Here is a 20,064-nt window from a genome sequence, read left to right as displayed (position 1 = left end):
TCAAATGGAACTAATATGGATAGCTCATACCAAATAGCAAGAGATTTGCAATTATTTTCAAAATTACTAAAGCAATTTTTTGTTTTCTTATTGATTAGTAGAAGCTTCATATATTTGCAGAAACTAAATAGTACTCTGGGAAGGAGGAGGAGAATATTCTTTTACTTTTAGTTAGAGAGACAAATTTGGTAGCCTTATGGTCACAAACAGGTTTTCCATTTCTGAAAAGTGCTACCCTGCACCACACTTCATTTTGAAGCCGTACTCCCCAAATTGGTAAGTTTGATTCCATCTTGTTTACATTTAATCACCATGCATCTCCAGCCACATCTTTGATATTCATTTTTGCTGACATCAGGTTACATTTTAGAAACCACTTCTAGGGGAAGGGTACCTGTGGACCTTGGAGATGAAGCTGCAAATTTCTGCTCTACTTAAAGCTAAAAAAATCTGAAGAAAGTAGAACTGAAGTCAGTGTTGAATCAGCATTTAGCATGAAGTAAGTTGACTCTATCCAGACCACCATCTTTCCTCTGATATTGAGAATATACTGCAATACAGTATACAAATAGTTCTCAACTTACAATCGTTCATTTAGAGCAGTGTTTATCAACCTTGACAATTTTAAGGCATGTGGACTTCAACTCCCAGAATTCCACAGCCAGCAATGCTGGCTGTGGAATTCTGGGAGTTGAAGTCCACATGCCTTAAAATTGTCAAGGTTGAGAAACACTGATTTAGAGACCATTCAAAGTTACAAGGACACTGAAAAAATTGATTTACAACTGGTCCTTGCATTTAGGATCATCACAGCATCCCAACGATCACATGATCAAAATTCAGGAGCTTGGGAACCAGCATGTTGCAGCATCCCCAGGTCATGTGGTCACCGTTTGCAATCTTCCCAGCCGACTTTCCAGCATAGTCAATGGGGGAAATCGGATTCCCTTAATGATTGCAATGACTTGCTTAACAACTGTGGCAAAAAGGTCGTCAAATCAGTTGCAACCCACTGAACAACTGCCTGGCTTAGCAGTGAAAATTCTGATTCCAATCGTGGTCATAAGTTGAGGACTATCTGTAAATTGGAGTAAGCTGCCCAGAGATACCTTGAGGTAAGATGGGCGGCCTATAAATTTTATAAATAAATAAATCTAGATCTCTATGCCAAAACTGAATAAGCTTATTTAAAGCAGTTCTGTGCCCATTTCTGTTTCATTTTTAAGTGCTGTTTGAAAGGTCATACTGTTCCTGGAAAACAATGCAGCAGTCAAGAGAATACTAAGTTTTTCAAAGGGGGGAGGATATCTTTGGACTAGGGAGGGGAATAACTGAACACTTTCACTCTTTAGTGCCAGGACAAGGAGGGAAAGTTGAAATGGGGTATCCTGGAAGCAATAGCAATAGCAGTTAGATTTATATACTGCTTCATAGTGCCTTACAGTCCTCTCTAAGGGCTTTACAGAGTCAGCCTGTTGCCCCCAACAATCTGGGTCCTCATTTTACCGACCTCGGAAGAATGGAAGGCTGAGTCAACCTTGAGCCAGTGAGGATCGAACTCCTGGCAGTGAATTGAATTAGCCTGTAATACTGCATTCTAACCACTGTGCCACCATGGCACAGAAAGCATGATTAGCTGGAAAACATTGTGTTGTGATAATTTATTGCCTCATGTTAAGACGAATATGGGGACATTAACCTTGTAACTGATACCCCCTTATTGATACTCAGTATTGCAAAAGGACAGAAAGAAGTCTGTGTACTGAGAAAACAGAAAATGCTCAGTAATATGGGTGAGAAGCTGGCAGAACAGATTCAATCTGGCAACACCCAGATGTTCGATCTCTCCCAGCTGGGATTTTCCCAAACAGATCGAACCAGCTACTCCAGATGGATTTACAATGCAGCTTTGGCTCATTATTCCTGTTTACTAACAAGTTTTGTCTTCTAGAAACATCATACCATAGCCTGGAATTGCTTTTCCTTAGCCAGCCGTCGTTGTCTGTCACTGTGGACCCATCCGTGACTTCCCAGAGAGAACGCTTAAAATCCAGCAGTCAGGACTGGGTCTTGACCCATCCAGAGGTCCATTATGCCCCTTTGTATCAAGAGTTCCATAACTGCTGAGCTTCCACCATTTTTTCAACTAGCTGTCTCCTCTTGAAACAGATTTTTGCTGTTTATCTATTTTCTCCACTCTTGTTGCATCTACAGATTCTTTTCCAGCAGCCCTATTCAAGACTAGCCAAGAAAATGTTTCTGCAGGCTGTGACATATTTATGAGGTTTTTTTTTTCAGATAAAATTGCTCACATTCATGCTGACTTAGAGTCTTGCTCTGAGAGTTGATCTTCTGAGGAGATCTGAGATTCTATTTTGCTTGTAAAGATGAAAAAGGAGATGAGATTCTCTGTCCCATTGGCTAGAATGGAATGTACAGTATATGCAGTGGTGGGATTCAAATATGTGAACAACTGGTTCTCTGTGTGGATGCTGCTTCCGGAAGTCCGTTCTGGGCCTGGGCAATAAAAAATTAGCTACCGGTTCTGCTGAAGTGGTGTGAACTGGCTGAATCCCATCACTGAGTATATGCTAGGACAGGAGTAGGCAATCTTGGCTCTTTTATGACTCATGGACTTCAACTCCCAGAATTCCTGAGCCAGCCATGCTGGCTCAGGAATTCTGGGAGTTGAAGTCCATGAGTCATAGAAGAGCCAAGGTTGCCTATCCCTATGCTAGGATTTGGGAGATGCTTCATGCCTCTTTTAGAGAAGGAAAGGAACCATCTTTTTTTCCAGGAGACAGTGATATCTCTGCTTCAGAAGAGACTATCTTCCAGTCTAAACATTTTTGGACTGTTTCTGACCAGTCTTCCTTTCTGGGAGTTTGGAAAAGGTAATTGTACAGAGAATCCTGAGGAAATAGGTTTTCCAAATCCCTTCCTGTCCAAATTCAAAACTGCATGTGAGATGGAAATAGTCATTATGTTGGATGTCCAAGGGCTTCCAAGGAGGCCCACAATAATCCTTTCAGCTTTCGTGGTGGCTTTCAATATCATCAATCTTGGTAGTTTTCTTCTGAGTTGAGAATCAGAAGTACTCCATTATAATGGTTTCACTCCTTTACTGATTCTAGTCAGGGACACTGTTATCCAATTTGGGGTGCTACAGGGCTTAGGGTCTCCCCCTTGTTATTCAATATTTGTGTGAAACTACTGGGAGGGGTTACGTGTTGGTTTGGGATGACACATAATCAGAACAGTGATGATACTCGTTGTATATCACCACCCCAGTCCAGCCCAGAGATGTTATGGAGGTTATGACCTGGTCTCTGGAGGCCATGGGGTACTGAACGGATCACAACAGGCTTAAATTAAATCCCAGCAAGATTCAGCTGTTGTTTGTAGATGATAGATCTGGCTTAGTTCCCGTTCCAAGATTGGCTCAGGATTGAGTTGTATTTCTCTGAAGGAGCAGATCTGTAATTGGGATCCTTCTAGAAGATTCACAGCTCCTGCTCAAGATGTTGGTATGGCCTGGATGAGTTGGGGATATGCTGTGGCTGATGCCACAGTTTGCAGGTATCCTTGTCTAGTTTTTTTTTTATTATAACAGGTAGCGATTATGGCATGTATAGCCTACTGTTCCCATGCAGCTGTCTTTGAAAATGATTGGGAAATTCAGTTGGTTCAAAACGCAGTGACCACGCTTGCAATGAAAAAGAGGAGATTTAGCAGCATTGTGTCTGCTGGGGTCACTGCTCCAATAAGTCATATTGTTAATTTTGACTTACAAAGTTCTACATGGCTCAGCCTGCACGTAGCTCCAGGAGACAAAGTCATTCTGTAAATGGTTGCTGAAGGTTCCCAGCCTATGTGAGATGAAGCAAGATGGGGGATTAGTAGCCCCCACTCTTTGGAACATCCTGACCCTGAGATTCAGGAAACCCTCACCCTGGTTGCCTACTAATAAGATAAGTAGGCTTAGCTTATTAAGCCCACTTATTTTATTAACAAGACTGCTACTGTTATGCTGTTCCAACTAGCTTCTGGTATAGATGGTACAGCTGAGTTATCTTTATAGATTTTCATTTTACCATGATGGGTTACAAACATTTTAATTGAGGTTTGATATTGCATTGGGGTTAGTTTTATTTTGTTCTATTAGTGTAATCTCCCAGAGTGGGCAATGTAGAGGTAGTCCTCAACTTATGACTACCATTTGGTGACTGTTTGGAGTTCTGACCGACCTCTCTGAAGTACATAGGATCCAGATCTGAAGTTTCAATGGATGAGCCCCATTTATGGCTATTTGCAGTGTCCCATGGTCGTATGACTGTGTTTTACAATATTTTTGCTGAACACCCTTCATTTTGGCTTTCATCAAAACCAGCCCATACCGAATAATTGGTTCACTTAATAACTGTGCTATACACTTAATGACTGCTGCAAAAAGGTAATAAAATTGGACCAGTCACATGGGTGACTCACTTTACAGCAATCATGACCTATGATTGTAATTGGCAGGCAGGGTATACCTTTTGGTCTTAATTAATTTCTATCCTGACTTTCCCCTTGGACCAAAGACAATGGCTACTACTTGATGGTAGGAGCTGCCTCCTATTTTATCCTCTCAACAATCTGGTGAAGGAGATTGGATTAGACAGGGGTCTTCAAACTTGGCAACTTTAAGACTTGTGGACTTCAACTCCCAGAATTCCTCAGCCAGCCAGCTCCAAAGTGTTGTTTTTATTCTAGGTAATCATGTTGTAATTTCTCAGAGCCTTTTGAGGTTCATTTACCATGAAGAGTTGAGCAACTTACAACAGTGCCAACTTAACCAGACATTCAGTCTGGTGATACAGTTCAAAAGCCCCCAATTTAATGTTCTCAAGAAGGGAGTGTCTTAAAAGCCAAGCATATTATTTGGGAATATGCACTATTTCATTCTAGAAGGTAATGTGTAAGATGAAGGTCTGAGAGTATGTATATGTAATACAAGCTGCGCACAATTATAACATTTAAATAATGCAAGGAATAGCACCTCTGATTTTTAGACACCAAACATAACTCTGGGAAATACCAGTTTGAACATTTATGTCAGGGGTCTTCAAACTTGGCCCTTTTATGACTTCTGGACTTCAACTCCCAGAATTCCTCAGCCAGGCACATGTGCCTGGCTGAGGAATTCTGGGAGTTGAAGTCCAGAAGTCATAAAAGGGCCAAGTTTGAAGACCCCTGATTTATATTTTTCTAAGCAAGTCAAATCCCCTGCCATAACAACTCTTTGGTTGGCCATTCTAAGTCTCCTTGGAGTTATTTCCCTCTTGAAATCTCTCTTAGATGCTCCATGAAGTCAGGTAAGCCTTGAGATCTTTCTCAAGGTGCTTAGCTGCTCAATAGGCACATCCCTTACTCTATGAAGTACGAATAGATGTGCTGCTTTTGTTTCACAGTACTATAAAACAACTATGAGGTCTTGCAAAAATATATTTACTTGTATGCTGTCTGAATTCTACAATCATTGCACGATATGCAAGATTAAAAACAAGGAGCAACACTAGGGCAGGACCTATATTAGATTACTGCTGTATGGTTTGATTTGATAGGTGCTTGAGTCTAAGATTTCTTTCTCAGAGCCTGGCCCTTTAAAAGCTGCACAATGAAAGACAGAAATCAACAACCTTTGCTACTTGGAAAAGCTTAACCAGTTGACTACCACCTGTTATGCAAGCTAGTAAGAGCACTCAAACTATAAAAAGACAGTTGGCCAGGGGTATCAAATGACTACCCAGAAGGATTTGAATATTCTTAATGAAAGAGATTGAAAAAGCCCAGCACTTCTTATGAATATGGCTTCATTTACAGCCAATGTTTTCTTTAAAAAAGGTTGAAGGTCCATGCAGGATAGGAAATCTTCCTTAATGTTCACAGATATGTTGTGGAGACATCACTGATTGACATAAAGTCTCCTAACAAATTTTGTAGTCTCCCAGGATTTCTCAACCCTGGCAACTTTAAGAGGTGAGCACTTCAACTCCCAGAATTCCTCAGCTAGCTTGCTGGCTGAGGAATTCTGGGAGCTGAAGTCCACACCACTTAAAGTTGCTAACACTGAAAAAGCTTGCATTATCAGAACTGTGGGAAAGGAATAGGAAACTCACCTTAGCTACCTCATATAAGGAAAATCTTTACAAGATGTTTTATAGATGGCATTTCCCACCTGTAAGGCTAGCCAAAATGGGTTCAAACATCTCACCCCTATGCTGGAAATGTAAAACAGCAAAGACAAATGTGGATCAGTTTATTATGAAACCTGGGATAAATTTTACCGCTGGAGGAATTCGAAGAGGACGGTTGGGATTAAAGATGAATATTAAGATAGAAATATATGTTATTTTAGAATAAGTATTGTATATAAAACTTAGATGTATATGTAGAGATGAAGAATTGATTGTAAAAAGTGGAATAATCTGATAAGAATGTATATACTGGAATGTCACATTAAATCCAATGTTTGTTTGTGTTTAACTGTATTATAAATAAAATTGGAAAAAAAAGAAAAAGCTTGCATTATCTTGTAATTCCCTTGATTTTGATAAACATCCCTATAAAACAGGCAGATTTAAAAGGGGCATTTTTCAAAGCCTCTTTCTCTCTACCTCAGCAAGTCTGTACCACCAGAATCCTGCTCCATTAAAGAATTTTATTTTAATTCCTGGACAATTAGCATTTCTATCTCCCCGTCTCCTGTAAAACTCGCCTAAGACTGAACTGGCCTGACTGTAGCTACTGAATGTATTTCCACCAAGATTCAGAAAAATTATCAACTTATGAGCAATATCTAAAATAGATTTCTCAGAGTTTAAAAAAAATTCCTTCAACTATTTCAAACTAGTAAATGTCCAGCCACTTTGCAGGTTTTCCTACCTATTGCAGCCTTTGGTCTCCTGCCAAACATGATATATACAAACATGGTATAATAAGGTCTAATGCTTGAACAGGGAGGGGGTTGGACTAGAAGACCTCCACGGTCCCTTCCAAGTCTGTAATTTTGTTATTCTCTTAATAGGCTATAATTGTTGAATTGATAATAATGCATGACTGAACTTTATTATTGTGAAAAGTATAGTGTCATGGTTCCGACTAATGAAACACTTCAAAGAACTTCCAGGCATGTTTATCCTAAAGCCTTTATTACCAGTGTTACAAATTGATGGCACATCATGGAGGTTTATGCCAGAATCTAAATTCTTCTTGCTGGCATCTAACTTTTCTGGCTAAACCCCTCCCTTATCTTGCAGTCACAAGTCACATCTTCCAATTAGCCCAGAGGGCAGAGATTCACTTCCGTTCCTTTTCCCGGGCTTTTGTTATTTCCTCTCCCTTTTCTCTGTCATCTGAATTAACTCTAAAAATACCAGACAGTTCTGCATATTTTGTCAAAGCAAGAATATTCAATATTAGCAGCGTTGACACATAGAATACTCCCCCCATCTTTTTTTTTGTTACCTGCATGATTTTCTATAATTCAACCTTAATTCTCTTACCCACCTTTATTCTAAATTAGAAAAACTGCAGTTTTTCTTCATAGGGGAGTTTCTCTATTTTATGCCCCCCTTTTGTATCTTTTCCTGCAGAGTGGCAAAAGTCTCCCTTTGCATCTTTTTCTCATTTTGCAAAACTCATATTGGTCCTCACAAATAGGCAGAGCTCTCCTGTTATCTTACATCCTTCCAGCCAAATAAAGATGTTGGTAGCACATTCATTTCCATGCCACTGAACTGAGCATTGCCACACAGAAACGGATCAGGGGATTCCATAGGACTGAAGTGTTGGTACCAATATTGAACCAAAGGATTCCTCTGCCTTTTTTCTATTGTGGCAGACACAACGTTAAGCTCCTTCTGAAGCTCTAAGGCGCCCTCTTCCGACAGATATTCTGAAACAACCTAATCTTAATGACAACTCTATTATAGATAGCTGGGGGGACTGTTTTGACACATACACACACACACACACTTTTTCCTGAGTTTGTGAAAAATTTGGCTAGGCAGTATTATGCTGAAAACATACCAGAATAAAACTGATTAACTGTATTTCTAGCATTCTGGTTAAGTGCTGCGTCTTTGGACAAGCAAATTGTAAACCAAAAGATACCAGCAGGCATATTATATATGTTGTAATAATAATAATAATAATAATAATAATAATATAGTAAAGTTGGAAGGGACCTTGGAGGTCGTCTAGTCCAACTCCCTGCTCAGGCAGGAAATCCTATACCATTTCGGACAAATGGCTGTCCAGTCCCTTCTTAAAAACTTCCAGTGTTGGAGCATTCACTGCTCCTGGAGGCAGGTTGTTCCACTGGTTAATTGTTCTCACTGTCAGGAAGTTTCTCCTTAGTTCTAGGTTGCTTCTCTCCTTGCTTAGTTTCCACCCGTTGCTTCTTGTCCTGCTTTCAGGTGCCTTGGAAAATAGCTTGACTCCCTCTTCTTTGTGGCAGCCCCTGAGATATTGGAAGGCTGCTATCATGTCCCCCTTCGTCCTTCTCTTCATTAAACTAGACAGACGCAATTCCAGCAGCCGTTCCTTATAGGTTTTAGCCTCCAGTCCCCTAGTCCTCTTTGTTGCTCTTCTCTGCACTCTTTCTAGAGTCTCAACATCTTTTTTACATCGCGGTGACCAAAACTGGATGCAGAATTCCAAGTGTATTCACCAAAGTCTTCAGAGGTTCAAATAATTCGGTATAAAACTGCCCCAGCTACAAGGTTTTTAATTTGAAAAAAGGGGCAAAGCAAAAGAGCAAGGGAATGTAATAAATGCAACATAATTCCAATGGAGTACAGACAATCTAAGTAAAATAGTTGAATTTTATGGCAAGAGTTAAGAATATAGGTTACAAATTTTATATATAGCTATATATTTACAAACACCCCTAAATGTAATTTACGGCAGATATGATAGATCAGATTCCTGCTCTCTCTCCTGTCCTCTCTTAATAACAACCATCTCCCAGTTTTTAATTAAATTGGAGAAGTAACTCTTTATCACAAAGGCTGAGCACTACTTTCCTGGACAAAACAACAGGCACATCAGCGTCTCTTTATTCAGCAAGATCTTGAAAACATGTGAACCTTTGAACAGCGAACCAATTATTTCTGCAATTCTATCTTGGGATTCTAGGATCCCTTTTCTGAGGAAGATTTGAAAATACACTGGTCAAACTTGAACTCAGTTCTCTGAGGGCCACTTTCCCTGTCCCTTATTTTACTTCTGAAGTTGCATCAGAAAAATAAATTTTGCCTGAAATTCAATATCTCAATATTTAGTAGTTCTATTACAATTTGAATATTCCATGCACTGAGCTTAAATGTTCCTGGTCTAAATGCTAGAATTCTCAAGAATTTCCCAGCCAGTCATGTAAATCTTTAGAAGTTCTAGAAACTGAAGGAAAAAAGATGTAACAGTTGCACCCTCCAGTTCTACAGCTGGAGTCAACTTTCTCAACCTAGTAGCATCCATTGTGTGGCTACAATGCTCATTATCTTCACAATATATTTGCTCCTGAAGAATTCTATAATGCATATTTCAGCATGTTTGCACAGAACTCTGAATTTAGATGAGGCATCTAACATTTCACCCTCTAACTTCCAACGCTACCTCCCTAAGCCCATGCTGACTAACATCAAAAACTCTAACATGGGCAGATCCAGGTTAATCTACATAAATATCTAAATATAATTATATTTATCAATAAATATTAATATATATGTTTTTGTAATATATACTGTTAATATCATTTTATATTTTTACATCTGTGGTTTTACACATTTGTTATGTGCTGCCCAGAATTGCCTCGGGTAGATAGGCAACTATATAAATTTGGTAGATAAATCCATAAATTTGATTGTTAAATAAATACAGATTTCTCAGCCCTCTACAGGCTTGTTAAAACATTGCAGGACAGAGCTGTGGGGAAAATATAGCTGAGAAAATTCTGAACAAAAAACAAATCAGATACTCTGAGAAAAAAGTAGAGTCCTACATTTGAATGGGCACTCCCTATAGTTCACATCATACAGTAGATGTGGTGCATTCTCTCCAACGCATTACACCTGTCCACATTCTGCATAGATCTGCTTCTTAGTTATGAAAAATAAGAAGCAGTGTCCCTTTAAGGCAGCGTTTCTCAACGTTTGTGTGACGGCGACCCCCGTCACACGAACGTGCCGCACATGCGTGGCGCCGCCCCCCTGCACGGCGCGTATGCGCGGCGCCGCCCCCTGAGGGGGGGAAATGGCGGATCGCATTGTTTGGCGACCCCCGTAAAATGGTCGATCGACCCCAAATGGGGTCGCGACCCATAGGTTGAGAACCGCTGCTTTAAGGGAAAATACAAACAGCTGTATTTTCCAGCTGCAGAAGAGAAGTGTGGGAAAAACCTCACCATCAGATTTCAACCTTCACATCCCTGCAGCATACAAAGAAGAAGGTATCTCCATGGCCTGGCGTGGTGAAAAGGCAGCCACCCAAAAATGCCACCTATCAGCCCCAGGCTAAGAAAATAATAACCAACTATTTATGATGAAAACCGGATTTTCTCCCTCATCTTTTTTAAGCTAAATTAGCAAAACCATTAAGCATCAAACGTGTGCCAACACTAAATTAGAGGAAGGAAAACAAAGATGAGAGATGCAAACAGATCCAGCAGGAAGATCTCCAGGTGATGGTAGCCACGGTAGGCTTTGGGTAGGGGGGAAACCAGTCGAAGAGGGGGCAGCGCGGGCTGCGGAGATGGCTGCAAAAGGAGGTGAAAAGCCTAGCAGGCGCAACTAAACACGGCCTCAGCTCCCTGGAGAGAGAGGTTGCGTGCGCGAAGGTCAGCCGCTGGAACAAGCTGTCATCACGACCCAAACCTCCCCGGAAAATCCGTCGTGCATCGTCCGGGATCGCCCTCTACTCCGAGCAACCTCCTGCTCCATTCCAATAGAATAGAATAGAACTGGAAGGGGCGTTGGAGGTCTTCTAGTCCAGCCCCCTGCTCAAGCAGGAGAACCTATACCATCTCAGACAGGAGATTGTTTGGCCTCTTTTTAAAAACCTCCAGTGATGGAGCGCCCATGATTTCTAGAGGCAAGCTGTTCCACTGGTTAATTGTCCTCACTGTCACGAAGTTTCTCCTTAATTCCAGGTTGCTTCTCTCCTTGATCAGTTTCCAACCATTGTTTCTTGTCTTGCCCTCTAGTGCCTTGGAGAATAGTCTGAAGCCCTCTTCTTTGTGGCAGCTCCTCAAATACTGGAATACTGGTGGGAGAACTGCACCGCAGCAGAGGTCAGAAGGGGCCCGCCGCATTTTGGTGCCGCAATGCAAACAACGCAACGCAACGCAACGCAAAGCAATGCAACACTCCGAGCACGCAAACACCCCCTCTGCAGGGTCCCGGGCAAGCGCGCGAGGTTAATACAGAGCACGCGACGAGAGTGAGTGAGAGAGAGAGAGAGAGAGAGAGAGAGAGAGAGAGAGCGACAGATAGGCAGCCAATGAGAAGGGGCGCGCGCTCGCCCCCGCGCTCCCTTCCCCAACCCGTGAAATGGACGCCAAAGGCCTGCCTCTCCTGCAACCAATCAGAGAAGCGGACCGAGCAAGCGCCGAGGCCGACTTCCCGGACCGCGGCCACGCCCCTCGGGGTGCGCGCGGCGGGCCCAGAAGGGGGTGTGTCAGGGAACCCGGGAGAAGTAAAGGAGGGGGGGAAGGGAGCCCGATAATGGCGGCCAGGAGGAGAGAGCTCGGCGGCAGCTCTGAGGTAAAGATAAGCATTAAAAGCGACGCTCGGCCGCGTTCGGGAGGCCGGGGCGCGCCAGGGCGGCGAGGACGCCTTTTGACAGGCCCGGAGAGCACGGCGAGCGGCTGGTGCGCGCCCCTGACCTGCGCCTATGGAGGCTGCAGCGAGCGGCCCGGCCCTTGGGCGCCCGTGTCTCCGGCCTTGGTGCTGCGGGCGAGGCTTTCGCTACCACGGCCGCCTGCTTTCCCGCGCCCGGCGGGTCGCTGCGGGAGGCCGTCTGTGTCCCAATACAGAAGCACCCGCCGTGGCTGTCCAACCCCGGCCCGTTCACACCTAGCTTGACGCCGGGCTGTCGAGTCCGGTGCAGCGGTGGAGAATGAGGCCGGCCGGGGACGCTCTTCGCGGCTGCAGCCGGCCAAGCGCTTGGGAGCCACCCGCGGTGGCGGCGGCGGCGGCGGCGACCGAGGGCGAGCCCGGGGCCAAAGGTCGACGGTGGGTAGACTGCCGGGTTCGGGTCTTTAAAGGTGGCGTTGCCTTGTCCTGTTCCCCCGCTGGCCTCGGCTGAGATGTCGACCCCCCAAATGGGAGGTTTCCGGCTTCTTTCCGGTGGGCACCGGCCCGTTGCCCTCTCCTTCCGCTTGGCGGTGCAGGAGCGTTTGGTGCATCTTTGGGAGTCCCCTTTGACGAGGCCCACAGCGTAGATTAGACCGAGCCGAGCTACAGTGGGGCCTATTCCTCAATAAACGCGCCTGGGTTGCAAAGGGCTGCACTGACATCCCCCTCCAGGTTGTGAAAGAGGAAATTGGGTTCCTCGGGGGTTAATTTCATATCCCTGTTGACAATTCTCCTCCTGAACTGAGTAGGAGAATTTGGACCTTTTCCACCCAGGTGCTGCTTTTGCTTCATAGGAGTATGATATGCTTGACTTGGCCTAAGGCAGTGGTTCTCAACCTTTTTAAGGCCGTGACCCCCCAACCGGTCGTAAGTCGAGGACTACTCAACTGGTCGTAAGTCGAGGACTACTCAACTGGTGCAGCTCCGTTTGCAGAATGGGACTTTTGGCAGGCTCAGCAGGGCAGAGACAGCCTGGACAATTCCTATTGGCTTTTGAAAGCCAATAGAATTAGACTCTATTCAAGAGAGTCTATTCTATTGGCTTTCAAAAGCCAATAGAATAAAAGGGAGTAGCACAGCTAAGGAAAAGGGGGAAAAAATGGTGGACTGCGTTGTTTGGCGACCCCCGTGAAATGGTCATTCGACCCCAAATGGGGTCCCGACCCACAGGTTGAGAACCACTGGCCTAAGGTCAGCCTGACAGAGAGTTCAGCTGAGCAGTGGGATCAAGTCAGTTGGGGGGAGTTGAATAATTTTGCCCCTAAGAAGATATTTCCATAACAACTATAAGCCTGCATTGTTATCTTTAGAATGTGGTGGGTAAAATTCTAGCCAACCCTACTAGAATGTTCAGAACTGAGCAAAGGTACCAGCAAGGAAGTTGATATTTTGTCCGTTAGATAAATATATGCAGAAAATATGTTTTGCTGCTGCACAGATTGACCCAGTTTATTTACACTTTTATTTTAAAAATGGGTTTATGAAGATAAGTGAAAGTTAAATGGGGAAGGGAATGAGTAGAAGCAGAGCCATACATTAAAATTGTCCTGATGTATTTCTGTAACTTTCAGTGGCTGTGAAAAGCTATTTGAATAGCTATGAATTATCCAACACAGCTCTCTGCTCAAATATGCTATGTGTATAATACATTCTCCTTTTTTTCTGCCATTGGAGGATATTTAACAGCATTCCTTGTTTCATTTGATTATTGTGATCTCAGCATTGTTTTCCTACTGCTATAAGAAAAAGATAGCTAAAACATATCCTCCCCTATACTGAGCTTTATTCAATCTTATTCATTTCATAGAAAAAAACAGGGTGCCCATTTCTGGATTGTTAAAGTATATATGCCTTTGTTTTATACTTTCATGCATCTTTATATGACTTTCTTAATGTTGCTGAGTATTTTGTTTGTAATATTTTTACATATTATCAAATGTTAAAGACTAACAGAAGTATATTCGTATCAGCATTATTTACTGTCCTACTGGGGGGTACCAGTAGCAAAGTGGAGTACCAGTAATGAGGTTTTGTTTGTTATTCATACTGCATTTTAGAATATAAAGGTTTTTCAAGGTGGCTTGCAAAATATGAAAAAAATGGTAGAAACATTTAAAGTTAGCCATAAATAGCAGCATTTATTACATTTTTAAACTATAGTTACTGCATCAGTAAAACTCCAGATATGTTTTCTACAGTGAGATAGTTCTTAGCACCAGAATTGTTTTCTCCTGTTCTCTGAAATGATAGATTATACTTGCAGCCAGGTGAGCTATGTTAGGCCTTGACAAGTTCATAAAGCTGCAAAAAGATTATCAAATAAGCTTATACCAAACTGCTTAAGACTTTCATTCTAACAGCTAGCAGTTGAATAGATACATTATATTATATGACTGAATTCATATGTCATGTTAAATAATAGTTTCTTGACTAAACTAATTGCTTCAAATGTGCAAAATGTTAAGCAATAAATCATGCGTTATTTTGTCAGCTACAGTGACTGGATTAACAAAAACTCCATTTTATCTTGTGTGAAAACAAAAATCAGCTATATTTTTTGTTTTTATTTCCATAGACACCTTGACCTTGAAGATGGTGAGTAGCCAGCCAAAATACGATCTAATAAGAGAGGTTGGTCATGGCAGCTATGGTGTGGTATATGAAGCAGTTGTAAGGAAAACCTCTGCGCGTGTTGCAGTGAAGAAAATTCGATGTCATGCTCCAGAGAATGTAGAATTAGCCTTGCGTGAGTTCTGGGCACTTAGTAGTATTAAAAGCCAACACCCAAATGTAATCCACTTGGAGGAATGCATATTGCAAAAAGACGGCATGGTTCAGAAGATGTCCCATGGTTCCAGTTCTTCACTTTATTTACAGGTAATAAAGTTGTAAATAATGAAAGAGACATTGCATTAAAGGTAAAAAAAAAAAAAGTCAGCTATTTGATTACCAAACAGTGAAATAGAGATTGCCATTCCTTATAAATACGGGAAAGCAAATATGTTTGCTTTTCTGTATTTGATATAGTTTTAGATATTTCAAAAATCTTGTCACTAAGCAACATGAACCTTCAGGGAAACAACAGAGTACACTTCCACTGAGGAACATTGGAAGCCAGGACATTCAGTTAATTGTCTCTAAGTGCTTGTTTAAGCAGAAATGTGGTTATTTATCTTGGGTAAATAATTTTTGTAGCATTGTAAGGAAAAATTGTTCCCATTGGGAAAAGGTGCATTAATAATTCTTTTAATGTGAGACCACTTTAAAAAAAAAAGAAATAGCTTGATCAACTCTAATGAAATTTATTTTGTTCTTTGAACTCAATTATATATTGAGATTAATAAGATCAAAAATAAATGCTATTAAAATAATATATTAGAAGTCTCTTCTTAAAATGCCAACGTCAAGTTCTTGTCAGGTTAATTGTCCTCCCCATCCAGTATGCTACAAAATTATGAAAGTCTATGAAAACAAATTAGTTTTCTTTTTATGCCGGATTTATTTTTAAGCAGATTACCAAAAGACCTGCTCAGCAATATATATTTCATTAATGGAATATAGAAATACACTTGGGACATTTAAAATTAACTTTGAAAATTAAAAGCTAAAGCCTTTTGTTTTGTAGCTGTGCTATTTTATTGTTTTTTCAGGTTAGTCTGGTCACAGTTACACAAATAAAGAGTTGTGCTCAGTGGTCCATTAAGTAAGTTTTATTACCAAGAGTTAAATTAACATTTGGCATTTATGTTCATAATGGTAATCTATGATATCTACCTATAGTTTGTAGTGTTTATCATTTAACATGGACAATTATGGTTTATTAAGCTATAAAGGTTTGGTTTACACAACAGCAATAAACCATCACTTATAAGCCGTAAGGATTTAATAATAATAATAATAATAATAATGAAGTTAGCCCAAGCCAAACTCATAACATTTTGGATTAGCATAATATGTAAACACAGTTTTAGCTGACAAATCAGAAATGAAAGAGTAGTTTGGATTAGTTTTATAAACCACATATAGGCATTTGCAGGAGAGAATGAAATGATGTAATTCATATAATTTTTCTAGTGCATCCAGACATAAATGATGTAAGAGAATCCCTTACACTAAAGAACAGAAAATTCTGTTGAGCAAATGGAAAATGATATTAAATGAACATAGTTCCAAACTATGATTTCCTTTTTTGTTTAGAAGCCAGCATTTTCCTAGATTCGGGGCCCTTGGATAGTCATTCATGCCTTGATACCTCATGGTTTGATTAATGTGCTGTACATTGGGATTTGAATCATGTATGTTCAATATATACCTGAAATATCTTTGTGTTGTAGCTTGTAGAGACCTCCTTGAAAGGTGAAATTGCCTTTGATCCCAGAAGTGCCTACTATCTTTGGTTTGTGATGGATTTTTGTGATGGAGGTGATATGAATGAATACCTCCTATCCCGAAAGCCCAGCCGTAAGACCAACACTAGTTTTATGCTTCAGCTCAGCAGCGCCCTGGCTTTTCTGCACAAAAATCAGATCATTCACCGTGACCTCAAGCCTGACAACATCTTGATCTCTCAAAGCAGGATGGATGCTAGTGACTTGGAACCTACTTTGAAAGTAGCAGACTTTGGCCTAAGCAAGGTTTGTTCAGCATCAGGACAAAATCCTGAAGAGCCTGTGAATGTAAATAAATGTTTTCTGTCTACAGCTTGTGGCACAGACTTCTACATGGCTCCTGAAGTTTGGGAAGGTCATTACACTGCCAAAGCAGACATTTTTGCATTGGGGATTATAATCTGGGCAATGTTAGAAAGGATCACTTTCATAGACACAGAGACGAAGAAAGAACTCTTGGGCAGTTACGTGAAACAAGGGACTGAGATTGTACCCGTTGGAGAGGCATTGCTGGAAAATCCAAAAATGGAACTACTCATACCTGTTAAGAAAAAGAAAATGAACGCTTGCATGAAACAGCTGATTAAGGAAATGCTTTCTGCTAACCCACAAGACCGGCCAGATGCTTTTGAACTAGAACTCCGGTTAGTCAAAATTGCTTTTAAAGACAGCAGTTGGGACACGTGACCTGTGAAGAAGTACTTTGCCTTTTTGGCAGGAATGTGTATAACAATGGTGCAGCATTTTAAAGAAGCAAAAAAACCAGACTAATTCACCTTTTAAGTGTCAGGGTTCCATATCTTTTCCCCACTGCATTTCTCTTTATTTTTGTAAGCTAAGCAAAAGGTTGTTCTTGTTTCAGTATCCAAATATGTATATTCCCAAACTACATCTATAACAAGCTTTCCATCTTGTCAGGACAATTAACAAGTTAGGCAATGGTTTTCTAGAAATACTTTATGGAATATTTCAAACATTCCAATTTCTTACTGTAGAATCTTGAATGTCCTTGAAGGAGAAGACTTGCGTGCTGGTAATGCAAATCATCAGTCAACTTTGTAGAGTAAATGTGTATATATTTATGTCACTATGGGTGATGTAACCCCTTCCAGTATGGAAAAGATATGTCCCAAATTTATAGAATTCATAGAATTGAATGATTGTGACACATTCTTTGATACGCCAGTTTCTGTGTCCATTCCTTTTTCTTCCCCATAAAACAATGTGATGAGACAAATTGAGGTCTACAATATGATGCACAAGAAACCTCTGATTCAAGCACTGTAGGAAAAATTTTAGTTTTGAAGATTGCGTTTGTTCGGAAGGTTGTATTAAATATGCTGATGGCTCATTCCAGTTGAGGTGCCAACACTTTGCCGTGATACATTTAGCTATATTTTTCAAGAATAACCAAATGATTATTTGGTAGACCCACAGTTACTGGTCACACCTATATTTTGTATTTGATTTTCAGTCTTATTTTAATTCAGGATTTTTTAAAAACTAGCTTTGTTTTTTTTTAAAAAGGAAGATTTTTCTGAAAATCTTCAACTATGGTACCCTCAAGATTTAGTTTGTTGTCTGGCTGAGATCCATTACTTCTGTTCCCCATACAGTTTGGGTGAAAATTATAGAAAGTTGGCCACTGTTTTCCTAACACATGTACAGACAGAGGCACGTATAAGTAGTTGAACCAGAAGCCTAAATGTTCATTCCGCTATTGTTGTGCCATACTGATGGTCCATTAGTACTGTCGTCACTGTACTGGATCATAACTGGAGCCTGTACTGCTAAAGTGAATCTTTCCCTGTTTTTGTTTTCCTCTGAAGCACTCAGCAACCTGCTTCTCTTCCAAGTTACTGACTTGCAGGTTGCAGCATTTTGTTCATACATACAATTAAAAAGAATTGCAAACCTGGTGCAAATGAAAACTCAATTTATGAGTAAATTGAGAGGACATAGTGTATTATATGTCTTCATTTTGTTGTCAAGAACTTTTTATTGTACAGGTTGAAACTGTCCTGGTGCCATCGGCTACAGCACAGAAACCAGAAAGTGAATTGCCCTATGTTTTCTTACAAGAAGCACTGTAGAAATTATATTTTAAAATCCTTGTTTGATATGCCTAGAATCTGAAAAGTAGATAAGAAAAGGTATTTGTTTATTCCTTAGCTGCTATGTCCACATTAAACAAGGGGACATTCAAGGGAATATATTTCTAAAACTTGAAAAATACATGTTTTTTTTGTTCAGTGTAGTTATCAGTCATGTAGTATAATCCTTTGCTTGCTAATAGGAAGGAAGTCTCACAGAGTTTAGTGAGGTAAGTGTGCATAGGATTGTTAGTTTAATAAGTATGCATAGGATTGTTACTTTAATAATTGATACAGTTTTGGAAAAAATCAAATTAAAAATCTTCGCTAAAATAACATTTAAAGAAATGTCACATTAACACAGATATATTTTAAGAGAATTTCAATGGGATAGCATATGTCTGGCTTGCAGTGCTAAATTGTTTTAGCTGAAGATCCAGGTAATGTCCGTCCTTTAACTGAGAGTATAAGACAAGGGCTCAACTTACATACTTTTAGAATATCAGTGTTTCAAAGTAAACAAACGTCTTCATTCTTTAAAGCACCATTTGTGCCTTTAGAGACAAGATTGCATTGCATATAGGATGACTTCTGTGGTTATCCTGTGCTTAATGACATTGTATCTCCCATCAGCTGAACAATTACATAATATTTGTGTTAAACAGAAAGAATATGAGTGCAGGATCTTGACAGTCCTTGTGTATTAGAAAAACCAGGAACTCTCAGTCATATATGTCCTAACTAGTCTGATTACTACATACAGTTTCTTGGCACTTAACAAGTCTTTCAGGTTTTGGATATATTATTTGGTGTACCTTTTAGTGCTGTACAGAATCTACAAATAGAGTGAATTACAATATTGCCCAGTAACACAGTTAATTTTAAAAGTGCACTTGTTTCTTATTTTAAAAGTTGGGGAAACTTCCCTGGTCACTTCTATTCATGGTGCTTAGTATGTTGGCATTGAATGCCAACTTGATTGTTCCATTTATTACCTACTGAATAATTATCCCTTAAAATCTCTGTGTGATTTTTGTTGTTGCTTGTGTTTGGTTTGATTTCCTGTAAGTCTTTGAAACCAATAGTAGCAGTTACAGAACAATCCACCAGCGTAACATAAAAGAAAAAAAAAAACTCATCAGCACTTCAAAAGAGAGGAGTTTCAAAGCCTTCTCTAAATTGTAAATTTTATTTTGTGAAAAATTTATTAAGGGAGAAATTATTGTGTAATTTATTGAGTTCATGACTTTTTTTAAAAAAAATAAAAGTCTGAATTGACCCATGAATTGTAATATGATTTTTTTTGTTCTTATTAGCTAAGTGAATTATATTTTGTTAACTTTTCCAGGATAGAATTTTACTGTGTGGTGAAGACAGACAGACAGACATGTTTTTTTGAGCAAGGAGTTGAGTTTGAGCGAATGTTGACATCTCTTTCATTGTTATGTCTAGAAGCAGTTTTGAAAAATGACAACTGGTTCACATGGCCTATTTTAGGAGTCAATAAAAACAATAGATGGACAGTTTTGTCAATTGAAGTACAGAACATCTGGATATTATCTGCAAGCTTGGCTTCATCCTTAAATCTCATCTGTTTTTGTTAGGATTACTGTTCTGCTTCTTAAATACTTGTTCTTCAAGTAATGTCCTAATTCAAGCATCAACAGGCACAAAGCTTAATCTGAT

General features: G+C 40.2%; 1 protein-coding gene across 2 annotated transcripts; it reads left to right on the top strand.

The window, feature by feature from the left end:
- Positions 1-11,700: 11,700 nt before the first annotated feature.
- Positions 11,701-19,664, top strand: PDIK1L (PDLIM1 interacting kinase 1 like). 2 transcript variants are annotated; one of them, XM_039357263.1, is made up of 3 exons: positions 11,701-11,804; positions 14,473-14,774; positions 16,232-19,664. In XM_039357263.1, exons 2-3 carry the CDS (start codon positions 14,490-14,492, stop codon positions 16,970-16,972), a joined length of 1,026 nt encoding a protein of 341 aa, XP_039213197.1. In that variant the 5' UTR covers positions 11,701-11,804; positions 14,473-14,489; the 3' UTR covers positions 16,973-19,664. The 2 variants fall into 2 exon arrangements, with proteins under 2 accessions (XP_039213197.1, XP_039213198.1); XM_039357264.1 differs by lacking the exon at positions 11,701-11,804 and adding an exon at positions 11,834-12,275.
- The last annotated feature ends 400 nt before the right edge of the window (positions 19,665-20,064 follow it).

This window comes from Crotalus tigris, unplaced genomic scaffold (genome assembly GCF_016545835.1).
Source record: "Crotalus tigris isolate CLP2741 ecotype Arizona unplaced genomic scaffold, ASM1654583v1 scf7180000018884.865410, whole genome shotgun sequence".
NCBI lineage: Eukaryota > Metazoa > Chordata > Lepidosauria > Squamata > Viperidae > Crotalus > Crotalus tigris.
This window is presented reverse-complemented; position numbering and strand designations above follow the sequence as displayed.

Coding starts and splice junctions, on each gene's coding strand:
- PDIK1L (XM_039357263.1), top strand. CDS start 14,490: ATGGTGAGTAGCCAGCCAAAATACGATCTAATAAGAGAGGTTGGTCAT. Junction 14,775..16,231: donor GTTCTTCACTTTATTTACAG/GTAATAAAGTTG, acceptor TTTGTGTTGTAG/CTTGTAGAGACCTCCTTGAA.